The sequence below is a fragment of the Podarcis gaigeae genome (assembly GCF_964106915.1).
Source record: "Podarcis gaigeae genome assembly, chromosome: 9".
Taxonomy (NCBI): Eukaryota; Metazoa; Chordata; class Lepidosauria; order Squamata; family Lacertidae; genus Podarcis; species Podarcis gaigeae.
The window spans coordinates 10,550,077-10,564,715 of record NC_139685.1 but is presented as its reverse complement, the minus strand read 5'-3'; the positions used below and the strand labels follow the sequence as shown (position 1 = coordinate 10,564,715).

General features: G+C 44.8%; 1 protein-coding gene across 7 annotated transcripts in view; it reads right to left on the bottom strand.

The window, feature by feature from the left end:
• Nucleotides 1-13,123, bottom strand: part of SLIT2 (slit guidance ligand 2) — a 232,194-nt gene extending 219,071 nt beyond the window's left edge. For 3 of the 7 annotated variants that reach the window (XM_083754825.1, XM_083754824.1, XM_083754827.1), the window contains exons 1-3: nucleotides 11,584-12,805; nucleotides 8,061-8,132; nucleotides 6,830-6,901 (exon numbers count right to left, since the gene is read on the bottom strand). In XM_083754825.1, coding sequence (XP_083610951.1) covers nucleotides 6,830-6,901; nucleotides 8,061-8,132; nucleotides 11,584-11,765 — 326 coding nt within the window. In that variant the 5' untranslated portion in view covers nucleotides 11,766-12,805. Of the gene's footprint in view, nucleotides 1-6,829; nucleotides 6,902-8,060; nucleotides 8,133-11,583 lie in introns of all 7 variants that reach the window. The other 4 variants (XM_083754823.1, XM_083754826.1, XM_083754822.1 and 1 more) reach the window with 4 other exon arrangements.
• Nucleotides 13,124-14,639: the final 1,516 nt, after the last annotated feature.

Here is a 14,639-nt window from a genome sequence, read left to right as displayed (position 1 = left end):
CTGCCAGTATAAAGCAGAACTGAAGTGCAATAATGGAGGACAACATCAGAGAACAGGACTCCTATTACCTCCATAGTCAACTGGAGTACAACACCCTTATATCCAGGGCAAGGGAACATCACTCCCATCTCAATGTAAGGAGGTCCTACACATGAGTAGGAATCCGGCAGAGACACATGCCCAGCTGGCATGTTCTCTCCCTCTTGGTCAGTCGGGAGACTCCAAACACAACGGTCTTTCTCCAGCACAAACATCACAGCAACTGATGCCTTGCAGGCATCAGCACACTTCAGGATCAGCAGAGTATTGGCAGTCAGCGTAACAGACTCAGTAGCGCAGCATTTTGGCTAAAATACTTTATTTACGGTACATATAATACGCTCGGAGCATTCTAACTCAGCTCCTTCCTCATCAGCATCAAACAGCAAAGAGAAAGAGACAAAGGAACAAACGTCCTACATCATGGAAACACAGTAATACAAACATCCTGTCTCCGTCACTTCCCACTATGTGGAATGAAAACATACACCGTCATGTGATATAAACAATCCCATGACTGCAGCACGGGAATTGAATCCTAACACTCAACACTCCAACTGCTGCAATTGGGCCTACAAGAACAAGGCACCCTCACAGGTAAGAAGAGTTGGGGACCACCTGGGAGGAAGAGGGGAAACCTCTAAAAACATCAGACATCAAAAAGCATTAAGATGTGCAGAGTAGTCATCCACAGCCACAGAACATCGTTGTCTGCCTCTCTAATACAATATGGTGACATTATATGTACTAACCTAACCATCACCACCACATCAAGACACACAACAGCAACAGCATAAATGAGGAACAGGGTAAACATGCAGCTTGAAGTCGTACTGGACACCCCCATTCCACCCCCAAACCCTGCTGAGTTCTCCCATATACTGGGAAAGGCGACAAGGAGCACAGACAACTTTATTAACACAAAAAGCCTACACTCTACATACAGCTAGTGATGCCAACTACATGTGAAATATTATTCCATTCAGGGTTAGAGGAGAGGCAGCAAAATCAGTAACTAAAAGCAGTTCTGGTGCAATTTCCTGCGGTGGATGGAGAAGCACTATCTCAATGACAATGCCACCGCCCCCAACAGATGACACCCCAAATACACACATCAGGTGCCCCCAACTATACAAAGTCCCACATAAAGATCAGGGAGCCTGAATGAGGCATGCAGGATTGAAAGAGCATCTATAGCCATTGTGCCTTCTCTCAAATTACAGAGTTAATGAACACTCAGTCACAGGTTATGTATGCAGCTGCTACCCACCGTTTATCACTATCCCCCTGTCTCTCTGCTCTCCACAGCAACCAGGCAGACTTCAAATACTCAGAAGCAAGGGGTTGCGTCTTCTGCTTGTCCCTGCTACTAGTGCACCTGCAAGGGGACTGGGAGAGGCCAAATAACTTGTCCCAATTACAGTAGGGATCAGTCCAGCAGTTGCCATTGGCGGGGGGAGCCTTGGTCAATAGGTAAGGCATGCTAGGAAATATCTAGCAGATATTGGCATTCATATAAATTAACATGGGGTGGCATGACTGGACAAGATGAATTGGGCTGGACAATATGAAAGGCAACTTGAGTGTGATCAAGCCCTACAACCACCTGAGAGATGTATTAGTCCATGTGTCAGTTACTCTTGCTTGTTAGCTGTTGGAAATTTGGAGAGGGGGGGTTCTTCTTTCTTGTGGGAACTTCTGGTTGGAATTTAACCTGGATATTTTGTATGCCAAACCAGTGCTGTAACACTGCACTCATGCCCCACAAATGCCCCAATCAGTACTGGCGCGTATCACTGGAAGCCCAAGATCTTACATGTGGGACTGAGAAGAAATGGAAGGAGAAATGTGACAAGTTAGGTCCTGTGTATGGATTGTTCTGTGGCTGTGCAATTAAATTGTTGCTCACTGGGGCAGAAGTCTTTTACTCTCCCCTTCTCAATCTGAAGTTGTCACTTACAAAATACAAATCAATTTTACCTTGCGGAAGCCACATTTCTATCTTTGGGATGAGGACGGAACCCACATCTCTAGTCCTACTGCAATGCTTTGCCACTGAGCTATCAACCAACTCACAGTGCTGCCCTCCATAACACTAAAAAGGTTGCTCCACTTGTTATAGGTATAGGTAAATATAAAGGACCCCTGGGTGGTTAAGTCCTCGCTTTCAGGCCGAGAAAGCCAGTGTTTGTTCACAGAAAGCTTTTTGGGTCATGTGGCCAGCATGACTAAACCACTTCTGGTGCAACTGGACACCGTGAAGGAAACCAGAGCACACAGAAACACTGTTTTCCTTCCCACCACAGCGGTACCTGTTTATCTACTTGCACTGGTATGCTTTTGAACTGCTAGGTTGGCAGGAGCTGAGACAGAGCAAAGGGAGCTCACTTTGTTGTGGGGATTCGAACTGCCGACCTTATGATCGGCAAACCCAAGAGGCTCACTGATTTAGACCACAGTGCCACCCGCCAATCAGTCACTGAAGGAGAGGGTATCCTGGAGATATCATCTTATCATCTGTCCATGCAATATAGGAATCAGGCTCCTACTGTGGGTGCACCTAACTGTAGCAATTCCTTCCCATTACACATAAGACAGCCTCTATTGTCTTTTCAGCACCCACTGAAGACGTTCCCTATTTCAACAAGCCGTTTAAGTGGAGATCTTTATTTCTTTATGCTGGATTTTGATACATGGAATTGTTTTTACTGCGAATTGGATTTGGGATGACTAAATGGAATCTAATAGACTTGTTCTTGTAGCGTGCTGTAAAAAAACCTGTTTTGCTCACCCCGACACTGCTGTTTTCTGCAGTACAGTATTCAAAATGATTTCCATTTGGACTCTTAAGTACCCTTATCTCAAGGGGCAGGGTGTGGTTACAAATTAGTACCAAATGCAGGCTTTTTACCCTTTTGACTATGGAGATAGCTAGCTGTTGCTCTCTCCCCAGCCCCCCTTCTCCAGGCCCTTCCCTGTCAAAGGGTTATTTTCTGGCTACGGCATTTGGACTTCTGGGGAATTTGAACTCCTGCCTTAGGGGAGCCCTGCAGCTGTTGGTTGCTGTCCTCCTACCCCCTGGATGGCACTGTGGACTCTTTCTGAGCTTGTATACTGTATACCAGGAGAGGCTGTAGAATGCAATCCAACATTCCTATAATGTCGCTTGGTGTCTTCCGTTCCTCCTACGTTATCAACAATCACCTCAATGACTGGTGAGGAAGAGCAGAGTTGCCAGAGATATAATGGGTTTTTCAAAGGTGGGTTTGTCCATAGGGATATTCTTTGCTTAATGCAAACGTGGGGTAAGGGTGAAGGGGGGGGGAGAGCCATTTGGGCTCCAAGGGCCAGATCTTTATCAGCAGATCCTTATCTGGATCAGCCTCATGGGCCAAATTTGACATCTGGGTGGGGCAACTTTCCAAGTCTCCTGCCCCTTTCTTTCAGTTTCCTAATCTTGGAAGCTTGGAAGTAGGGGAGACTTGAAAAGGCTTTAAGACAGCACCCACAGCCCATTCCAGCTGTAACACAGGTGTGGAGGTTGCCTTAAAACACTTCTCAAAAGCAGCTTCTCATGCAAGTTGTGGCAGAGGGAAGCGTAACGGAAGACTCTTCTCTCCCACCCTGCTGCTGCCCCTTGTGATGCCACCAGTGATCAGATGAGAATGGTTTGGTGGAAATGACCTCATGAGCCAAGCTCGACACTCTTGCAGGTTGAGGTCAGCCCACAGGAAGTTCCCTGCCCTTGGGACAAGCACAGGCATGTGTTACACCGATGAAATTGCAGAGCTATGAAAACTACAGTATCAGTCTGCCAGACTGTGTGTCACAACAGAAAGCAAGGATTAATCTAGAAACTGTATGGTGGTTAAATAGCAATCAAAATCACAGAACACAACCCAGCCAGCAGCTTTGATGGGTTTTGCATTCACTATATGGTAACCACTTAATACATCAAAAAGACTGCCACAGCAATGTAGTTTGTTTGATATTTAAATATCATGCATGTTAACCAAGTCCCTGCTGTGCCATGTACATAAAGGAAATATTTGAAGAGAGTTATCAGTGAACTTCCTGGGAAATGCGTTTGAATTCCAAAATCTCAAAGGGATGAATTGGCTCAAGACAACATCATCTATCTCTCAGGTGGATGTGGTAATTGTCAGCAAAATGAATCTTCATATTTTCCTCACAGATATTGAACACTTGTTCATAGCCCAGCAGCTGAGATGATTTCAAAGGATTCTGGCTCCAAATTCCTTCTACTCCAAAACATGTGATTTGAGCCTTGCATAGAGCAGAAAACTGTGACGCTATTACCATAATGTGGGTAGAAACGAAAACCTTAAACAACTTAGAAGACGAATCCTGATTTTTGAACAAGTTCCAATGCATTTTAACCACATGACTGTTATTTGTTTCCACAAAAAAGCAGTGGTTTTCAACAAATATACAATTACTTGTTTCAACTAATTAACCAAAATGCAAGGTAACCCCTAAGCATCGAACTATATACAGTCACATGTAAAAGAGGAAAAGGAAAGGGTGAAATTAAGTGCACAAGAGGTTTGTGTGCTGCAACCCTACTGCTTTATCCTTGATGGGCTTGCTAGTAGTATTGGAGCCCAGCTAGAGCAAAATTGAGCCAGGTAGAGAGAAAGGTGTCAGCACTTCCACCTTTGGAGTTCTTTTGTAGTTTCCAATTAAATCAGTGTTTCCCAAACTTGGGTCTCCAGCTATTTTTGGACTACAACTCCCATCATCCCTACCTAGCAGGACCAGTGGTCAGTGATGATGGGAACTGTAGTCCAAAACAGATAGAGACCCAAGTTTGGGAAACACTGAATTAAACCTTTGAATGTGACATGGGTAGAGCTGTGCTTAAAAGGTGTTAATAAATAAACAGTGATGGCAGGCTTAACAGATACAACTTTGCTGGGGGGGTGTTCTTTAGAGGTATAGTATTCACATTTGAAATATACATGGGATTATATCCAGTGTTAGTGATACTCAAACCGCATTGAAATTCATGAGCACGACTAAATTCAGTCTGCTAATTCCAAGAGATCTGCTCTGAGTAAAAACTTAGTTGGCTAATTCAGTTTCATAAAAGTGTTAGGGATGTACAATCCACATGCCTCAATAACATTCTGAGGATGAAATTAGCCATAATGTGCTGACAAGTTATGTTCACGCCAATATCTTACGAGCACCTTCCACCAGTATGTGATCCGGGACTTAACAGTTCATCAAGCATATAATTGTTGATCTTGGACAAACACTTAGGAAATAATTTTCTGTAAATTAATTTCCAGAAATAAAAACTGGAAATATTATGTGTGCGTAAATTGCATATCACTCTCTATTTGCAGAAACACAATGATTCTTTTAAAAGGGATATTGCTAGTTTTTTTTTAGAAAAACTTCAACTAGCAGCAGACCTGGGTATACCTCAACTACTAAGCTCAAAAACAAACCACTTCACCAGTGCATGCCCCTTCCCTATTTTTCTGATTCCATTTTATCAATAAAAAGCTTTTGCAAGCAACAGTATCAATGCAAAACATGGCCTAGCAAAAACAAGCGAAAATGTTCCTTTTCCAAAACAAATTTATGCCATATTTCAAAACTGTATAGAACCGTCGAGAAAATCTGCACTGACATATTGTTAAAGCAGGCAAGACACAGATACTCTCTTCCCATACAAGTTGAAACAGAAAGTTAGTCTGCTGTTTTTCAAGATTTTAAACTCTCTGACTTTCCAGTAATGTCCTGAAAACATCCTTGCTACACAGAGGGAATGGCAAAAAGGGTGGAGAAAGACAGTTGTTACATTCTGTTGTGGTGGTTTTTTAAAAAAGAAAAACACAAGATAGCACCAGAGAACTAAAAACAGTGCTCATAAAAACAGTATAGTTCCGAGATGGCCTTGTTCCCTATAAGCAATGAACAATCCTATGCAAGAGCTAAACAGTTCAGAAGAATGCAACATACATGAACTCATGTCCCAAACTGAATTAGTGCAGTCTTGAGTGCTGTCAAAATGCAACACAGTATACACACAACAGAAATGCAACTTTGAAAGAAACTGCATAGGTGGAATGAGAGAGCAACTAACTAGCCTTTATCGTTCAACAGGATGGTCTTTGAAGTCTCCAAATACTTTATTACAGTACTATAAACACAGGCTGATATGGGTGGTATTCAACACTGGTCCTACTTGAAGCAGACCCATAGAAGTAAATGGAAATAATTCCATTCATTTCACTGTGTCTACTCTGAGTAGTACTTAGTAGAATACAACCCATTTTTCTATTTACATTCTTAGATCCATTCAAACACTTCACAATTTTCTGTACAGTGCATTAAATTTTAGAGCATTTTACACCTAATTTTCTCCCTTACACAAATGTTTTGCTTTCCCACAACACAGTATACAACGTACAGGAAACCAAATGCTTAAATTGTATTCTTAGTGAAGGAGCAAGTTTTATCATCATTAGCTTGTACCAAGTTAGGGGTTGTAATTAATTTCCTCCAGAAAATTTGTTTAAGTCCCTAGAACTCTTCACATTAGATGAATCTTGTCTTTCAAAAAATGAAAATTACATTTCAGTTTTCCCCTCTTTCCCACATAGAATCTACTGCTACATTTGATTCTGTCCAATAAGAATTCCAAGAGGGCAAACAAATCCCAGCAGTTTAACTCAAAGTAGAAACAGGGAGGGCAGTGGGGGGGAATTACAACAACTTGCTTTGTGGTATTTCAAATCAATAAAAAGTTACTTACAGTCTCTCCAGTTCTTTCAGGTCCTGGAATGCTCCTCTCTCAATTGTACTAATCTTGTTTTCCATGAGCTGACTGAAATGCAGAGTATGAGTTTTAAAACGGCTAGTAATCAAACGATGATTAACACCTGTTATTACAGCACTTTAGCAATGGGGAAACTTGCAATCGGCTCCTCTTTATTAACTTCACAATTCTCACTCTATTCTTAGACTTCCCATCCAATTTAATGTGTTTAAGACTTGTCACCTTAAACTCCACTATGACTTTTTTTTCCCAAGGAAGAGAGAAAATACCCTCTCCGTTTTCAGAGACCTTAAACCTGCTCAAGAACTTGAAGGGTCAAAGGTGATAAAAATATATGCCTTGCTTAAGGAAAAAGTCAAAGCTGCTGCTCAATTACAGAATGTTAAAAACATGTACATGATGTATAAAAGTTTCTTTTTTTAAAAAAAGAAATGAAAGCTACACTTTACTATTATAAATCAAGTTGTTTTCAACTGAAAAAGAGTTAATGTGGTTTTTTTTTCCACAAAAGGAAAAGTTTGCAACTTTTCATCTTTAGGATGAAATATCAAAACCAATCTAATTGTTTGCAATTATTCCCTAATTTAAAACAATTTTGTTACTAGCATGCCTCAAAGAAGATTTTGTCTTCACTGAAAGAGCAGTCATTACTGTATAGTGATTTTTTTAAAATCTACAGGCCTTGAGAAGGACTTCTGAGTTATTAAGTAACCAGGCTTTATATATGGTAAAACTATTTAAAAGTTTGTATCAATTTTCACAGAATTTGGTGCAAAAGCAAGTTGCATTGATAGCTTCTCTTTCCCGAATTTCCCTTTACTGCTAACTAGAATAACTTCTGACAATCCTAAACTCAAAGTGCATTCAAACAAATTAATTCAGTTAGCCTTTAAAAAACAGATATTTCTCTTTACAGCTTGCTAAAAAGCATTTCGTTTTCAGAAAGTCAATAATTTGCTGTATTTATAGAGTCAAGGAAAAGAATAAAATCACAAGTGGCTACAATACAAAATTGCTACTGTGGCAGTCTTCCAAATTTTTATGTCATCTCCCAACTGCTTTTTCTCATACAGTGTAAGTTTGGTTGTCGTTATTTTAGAGGTTAAGTAAAGAATTAGCCTTGTTGATAAAATAAGTCATTTTCCACAGAACTGCACATCTGCAGCATACAATAGTAACTGATAAAATACAACAAAAGGCAACTTACAGAACTCGAAGATGTCTTAGGCCAGCAAAATCAGTCTTTGTGATCCTTGTGATATTATTCCCATTAAGATCCCTAAGAAGAAGTAGTAGTAAAATTAAAACATTCCAGAACTGGTGGCTATTTATTAAAATCAAATAATAAGAATTTGCAACAAAGAGTTTGAGGATAACTGTAGGTTGGTGCAAATTCCTGAAAAGTTTATGTAAAAGTAATTCTCCTTTCATTTGCACTTGTTTTAATTTCCAGTTTACTGAAAAAGCATTTGGATATATTGTTTCTAGACTGTTCCTATCATGAAATAGTGAGGTTTGTGGTGTGCCATTCACAAATTTGACTTTCTCGCGATAGGAACAGTTATGATTAATGACTGCTACCACTGCCTCTGGACAAGTCCGTTCTCTGTTTTTAATGGATGAATGAGAGAAACACAGATGAAATCAAAACATGTTTACTTAATGATATGCTTAGTACGTTACTTCCTGAACCTACAGAGAACAGGGGAGAAATCGTTGGCCCACTTCTTCGGTCAGGTACTTAGAGACAACCCCTGAAGACCATTACAGAGTCCACAACAGGAGAGCAGACAGGAACACTGGCATCAAATAGTCAAATGAATGGTGAACCAAGGAGGAAGTGGATAGTAAACATCTGACAGCTTTCCTGGGGCCCAGGATTTTTCTGGAAGGCATCATCATCTCTGCAACATTCCTAAAAAACTCAGCATTCCTAAAACTTACACAGCCAAGCTTACCCAAGCAAATATTTGTGAACTTACAAACAATATGATCCAAGTGTTCATCTCTTTTAACCCTATCTTTGGGTTTAAATTTATTTTATTTCTTAAATCTCATTTAGTCCTGTAATTGTAAAAGGTACAACTACTGTATTTACAAATAATGGAGAATCTCAGAATCTCAATTCATTCCAATTTGGTCATGATTAGTTAAGTAAGGGACAACTATATTATCATGACTTCAGCTTGGATTCACTACTTGAGAGTAAACTCAGGAGGAAAAAGTTTGATAATGGAAACTAACCTTAAGTCCATGTGCATTATATTTGGGGAAGAGATTTAGCACATTCCACTTAAGAAAAGTAGCAGGAATCTCAAGTGATCTACAGATTTCCCCCCACCTACCCTTAAGACTAATGAGTCACTGATATTTTTCTCTGAGTTTAAAGCAAAAATGCTAATGACTCTCCATTTTTTCTCCCAAAGCTGCTTACATTAATAGCTACAAAGACAATCAGGACGTGTTTTGAAGAACACTCTTAAACCTAACTGATCAGTCAGGAAAGATCATAATAGCTAAGAATGATATGGCAGATTTACTTAAATCTACGAAGTGGGTACGAGGTACCTCTTCAATACTTTTTGTATCTTTGGAACAATATACTTCAAGTAGTAAAAGCAATTCTATTTTGAGAAAGCAGGTAACAAGAAACTAACTGTGTGGCAAACAAGTGTCATGTTCCTTTTAGTAGGATCTCTCTGCCTCCAGCTCCAAATTATTCAGCATTCTGTACAAACAATATAAATAGTTTCTTGGGGGAAGAATTAAGAATTCCACCTTTGGGGCAAAGGAGTATTGTTAAAAGCAGGATTTCCTAGTAGCAGGAAATCATCCGTCTTGATTTTTAAAGTGTCTTCTTGAAAAGTCAGAGTAGGTTTTGTAAATTGCTTCTGGATGCCTCAGGGTAAGAGATTCATAAATGAAATAAATAATAGGTTTGTTTTTGTTAAAAAAAAAAGACTAAGTGAAACAAAGGTGGATTGAAATGGGCTGGTAAAGTTTGTCTTGGTGACTCCACTTGGAGCTGGTGAGATTTCAGGCAGAGGGTTTTGCAATTTAATCTTCCCATTTTAAGTCTGCACTGAAGTTGGCCCGAAGTGTATTCTACAAGCTTTTTTCTACAAGTCATTTCCGCAGATCAGAAGAAAAGGTGTATTTCAATCCATTTAAAGGGGAGGGGGAAGAAGATAAATATGGAGTGAAGCATGGAAAGGGCCATCTCACACATAGTCTCTTTCTGACCCAAATTAACAGCAGTGTATTTTGCTTATTACTGCTGAGTAAGGGGGGGGGGAGCAAAGCAGTGGAACTAATGGCCTGGTTCTTTCATGTCTCCTTACATTACCCAAACCCCATAATGAGAATTGCAGGAAAGGGAGGGGGGAAGGTAAGCTGGGCGTACCAAATCAATAATTTAGAAATAAAGGAATAACTGGGTATTTGTTCAAGGAACATGAAGTATTCCAAAATAAGGAGCAGCTAATTTGAGGCAGTGGTGTTCTAAAATAAGATACATTGATCTGTGTGTGCATATGTGTTCTAAGGCAGCAGAGAAAGTGATAAAGGGCATCTGGTGTTGGTACTACAGTAAAAAAAAAATAAAAATGGAATAGCGGAAGTCCTAAAGAGATTTGTAACCACCAGCACTAACCACAACACAAGCCATCTGCAACATACATTGATTTTTTTTTAAGGGGGGGGGAAGGCCCATAAGGAACTCCGTGTATTGATTGCTGGTGCTGCTTTTTGCATTTCTCCTGCTGTTTAATTTGACAGACTTGCCTTTTAATAGCTGGGTTCTTATTGGTTTCCACACTTGTAAGCCACTTTTAGCAACTCCTTTGCAGAGCAGCCAAAGTGGGGTATAGCTTTGTACGCCCATAATAAAGAACTGCATTAAGAACTAAACAAAAGCATACAGTATAAAGGCTATACTTCCTTCAGAAGGAAATAAAGCTCTCAAACTTCAACTGTGAACTACTCTGAAAGGCTGCTGCTGCGCAAGGTACCTATAATGCAACTATGCACTGGAGAATGGCTGCTTCAAAGCTGGGGGCAGGGGAGGCGTATCAGGAAGAGTGAATTAAATCTAATGATGACTTAGTTAAATATGTTAAGTTAAATTAACAGAAAACAACTTGCAGATACTTAATTGGCTTAGGATTTTATTTATGTTAAGCGTCGAATTAATATGTTTAATTTCATAATGCGAAGATCTAAGGATGTTAATGTTTAAGTTAAATATTATAAGAACTGTGATTGGGAAAACCGTTAAAAGGACATGCAATGAAATTCAACCAAGGGGAAGAGAGGAAGTCATTTAACAATGTTAACAAGTGTAAGGCTCTGATTTACGTTTGTTTGTCTTATGTGTTTGTTTGTTTGTTTATAATGTTGTGAAAACCAATAAATAAATTTTGGGGAAAACAAACAAAGCTGGGGGCAGGGGGAGACTGATGCGCCCTAAAAAGGAACCAAGGGGGAGTGTTGGGAGGAGAATTGAAAGCACTAATTCCATTTCCACTTAGCTTTGCTTTTTTTTTAATGGGGAGGAGGAAATATCTTCCATCCTCTGGCAACAGCAATGGGTTGCTTGACATGTTGGCTGGATGAGAGGGAAGGGGATGGGAAGGATGTTGGGACCTGGGCACGGGGGGAGGGGAGGGCGGCAGGTGTGTTTCTGGGGAGGTGGCGGGTGTGGGAAATCCGCAGGGAGGAAGGCGACTTACAGCCTCTCGGTGTTGCGAGGGACGTTCCTGGGGACGCTCCGCAGCGCCAGCCCGTGACAGTCCACGGTGCTCCCGGAACAGGAGCACTGAGCCGGGCAAGGCTGCGGCGCCACCTCGCCCAGGCGGAGCAGCAGCAGCAGCGCGCCCGGGCAGAGCCAAGGCAGCGCCACCAGCAGCTTCATCGTCTCCTCGAGGTCACCGCCGGATCCCCACCGAGAGACGCGGATCCGGCGCTGGGGGAAACCCGATCGCTTCCCCCTTCGGTGGTAGTGGGGATAGAGACCCCCTCAAAAAAAAATAGAGACCCCCTTAAAAAAATAGAGACCCCCTTAAAAATATAAAAATAAAGCCCTCCTCCTCCTAAGTTCCAAGGTCCCAAGGCAGAATCCAAATCCCCGAGCGAAGTCCGGGCAGGGAGGCGACGTCGAGGCGGATCCCCAGGCAGAGTCCCCCTCCCAAGCAGCGGAGGTGCGAGTCCCGCCGGCGGGTGGGGGGCCGGCCGCCCCTGACGGAGGCGAAGGCGAGCCCCTCGGAAGTCCGCTGGCGAAGCGGGCGGACGGACGACGCGCGAGCCCAGCCCCTGTTTCTGGCGCCTGCTGGTCCTTCTCAGCACGGCATGTTGGAATCCCGCTCCGTCCAGGCTTTAGAAGCCCGTCAAGAAGAAGACGAAGCCGCCGTCGCCGCAGCAGCAGCCGCCGCCGCCCCCAGCCTCGCGCCGCGCCGCCTCGGAGAAAAGCTCGCTCTCCCCGCCGCCTGCGCCGAGCTGCATTGCGACCGCCGGCGAGCCCCTAGAGCGCCCGCGCCGGCTGCATGCTTCGTCCTCGCCGAGAGAGGGACCGAGAGAGAGGCGCGGAGAGGAAGGCGAGGGCGGGCAGGAGCAGCTCCGCACACCCACACACACCGGCTCCCCCAACGTCGGCGGCGGCGGGCTGCGCTGCACTGAGGAGGATGGACGCCGGTAGAGGTTAAGAATCGCAGGCAAAGAGGCGGGAGGAGGAGGAGGAGACACACGCGCGCGCTCTCTCCCTCACACCCAACTCCAGCGCTTGCTCTCCCGCCCTTCGCCGACAAGTTCGAGTCGGCGACCAAGAGGTGGGCGCGCAAGCCACCAGGCGAAGCGCCAGGGCGGAGAGGAGCCGCTGCAGGAGCAAGGGAGCGCGCCGCAGGCGCCGAGGTCGCTCCGGAGCCCGATCCTGTGGCGGAGGCGAGCGCGGAATCGAAGCCCCCTCAGCAGCTCTCCCTCCTGGCGCAGCTCAGGAGCCGGGGGGGGGAGGGGAAAGGGGCGGGAACGCGCGCCGCCGCCTCCTCGCGCCAGGCGCCCGGAGACAGTGGCGCTTCGCGGCGGCTGCACCTGAGGGGAGAGGTGAGCGGCGGCGGCAAGGGGGCAGCTGCTGCCGCCAAGGGGCGAGGCGGCGCCGAGGGCTGGCGGAGGCGGGGAAACCAGGTGCTGGGCGCCGGGCCCTCAGGTTTCCCTTCTCCCCAAGCACTTTTTTGGGGGGAGCAAGGTCAATAGAGCTGCTGGCTCTCCGCTCACGCGCGCATTTCTCAAGAATCCCGCGCGAGCGCTCAAGGGCGGACGCAGACTTCCCTCAGTGCGCTTTCCGCAAGGCGCTGCGCGCAACTCCCCTTAAGACGAAGTTTCTCAGGTTTGAACAAGTGTGCAAGCCAAGTTTCCGGCCCTTATGAAGGAACATCACTGCCTCCCTCCTGCCATTTTAATGTACTATGTGCTTTTTTTAAATCCAACTTCGCAGTAGACGCTGGGTACCTCGAGCTCAACCCGCGAGTTCTTCTCGCCACCGAAAGTCCGTCGCCCCGCGCGCCCTTTTATACAGCCCTCGAGCCGCGTCTTCCCTGGCCACGCCCCTGTGTCCACAAGGGCCCCTGCTGATTGGCGGTACTATTGGGGAGGGGGGGAGCCAGGCTGACAAGAGAGGCGCACGGGAAGGAGCTGAACTTGCCAGAGAGCGGCAGCATGTGTGACTTTGCAAAGAATTCTCAATTGTCTCCAAACAGGGCGGAAGGAAGGCAGTGGACAGGCTTCAAATCTTCTCACTGAATCTGGGGACACTTTTTTTCTTTTTCTTTTTTTGGAAAAGAGAAAAAAATGGTTATTAAAAAAAGATTTATTTTTTTTTAAAAAAGAAGCAATACAGTCATACTTTGAGTTGAATGCGCTTCAGGTTGAGCGTGTTCGAGTTGCGCTCCGCGGAAACCTGGAAGTAACGGAGCTCATTACTTCCGGGTTTTGCCGCTCGCGCATGTGCAGACGCTCAAAATGACGTCACGCGCATGCACGGAAGCGACGAAACACGACCTGCGCATGCGCAGACATGCCGTCGTGTCTTGCGTTCCGTTCGGGATGCGAACAGTGCTCCGGAACGGATCCCGTTCGCATACTGAGGTACCACTGTATCTTTTCTTCTGTGGTCTCTGTCACGCTGCCTTCCTCTGGGCCCCAGCCTGCTCTCTTGGAGCGCTAGCCGCCATGGAGTAGGCACAGGTCGGGCCTGGGCTCAGCCACGTGTCCTTGCCCTCCCGGTGCTCTCCTACCTCTCCTCAGTGGTGGTGATGTGGCAAGGTTGGGGCTCCCCTCTTTTTTCACCTTCCTCTTTCTCTCTCTTCCTTCTCCTTCTCCCTGCATCGGCTCCGGAGTTTTCCTGGCCCCATAGTGCCGCTAGGCAGTCGGTCAGGAGGCCGGGCGCTCTTGCTCCCGGCTCGATTTGGGTCAATGGGGGGGTCAGCAGTTCCCCCAGTTGACGTGCCAGGCGTCCCTGGTTCCCCTTTGGTAGTGGTGACAGCAGCGGCAGTCTCAGCAGCCCGGAGCCAGCCTGGTGGCGCAGTTGGCTCTGGTTGGCTTCAGGAGCTGTTCACTGCCCACCATTTTGCCTCAGCGCCAGTCCCCATATGATGTGTCTTGTGCCGTTGAACCAATCGCGCAACATTCATTCCCTACTAATAAATCTACAACACTTAAAATATAAATCTGGGGACATTCTGGGGACGGATTTTGTCTGGGGACAGATTTGTAAATCCGGGGACTGTCCCCGGGAAAC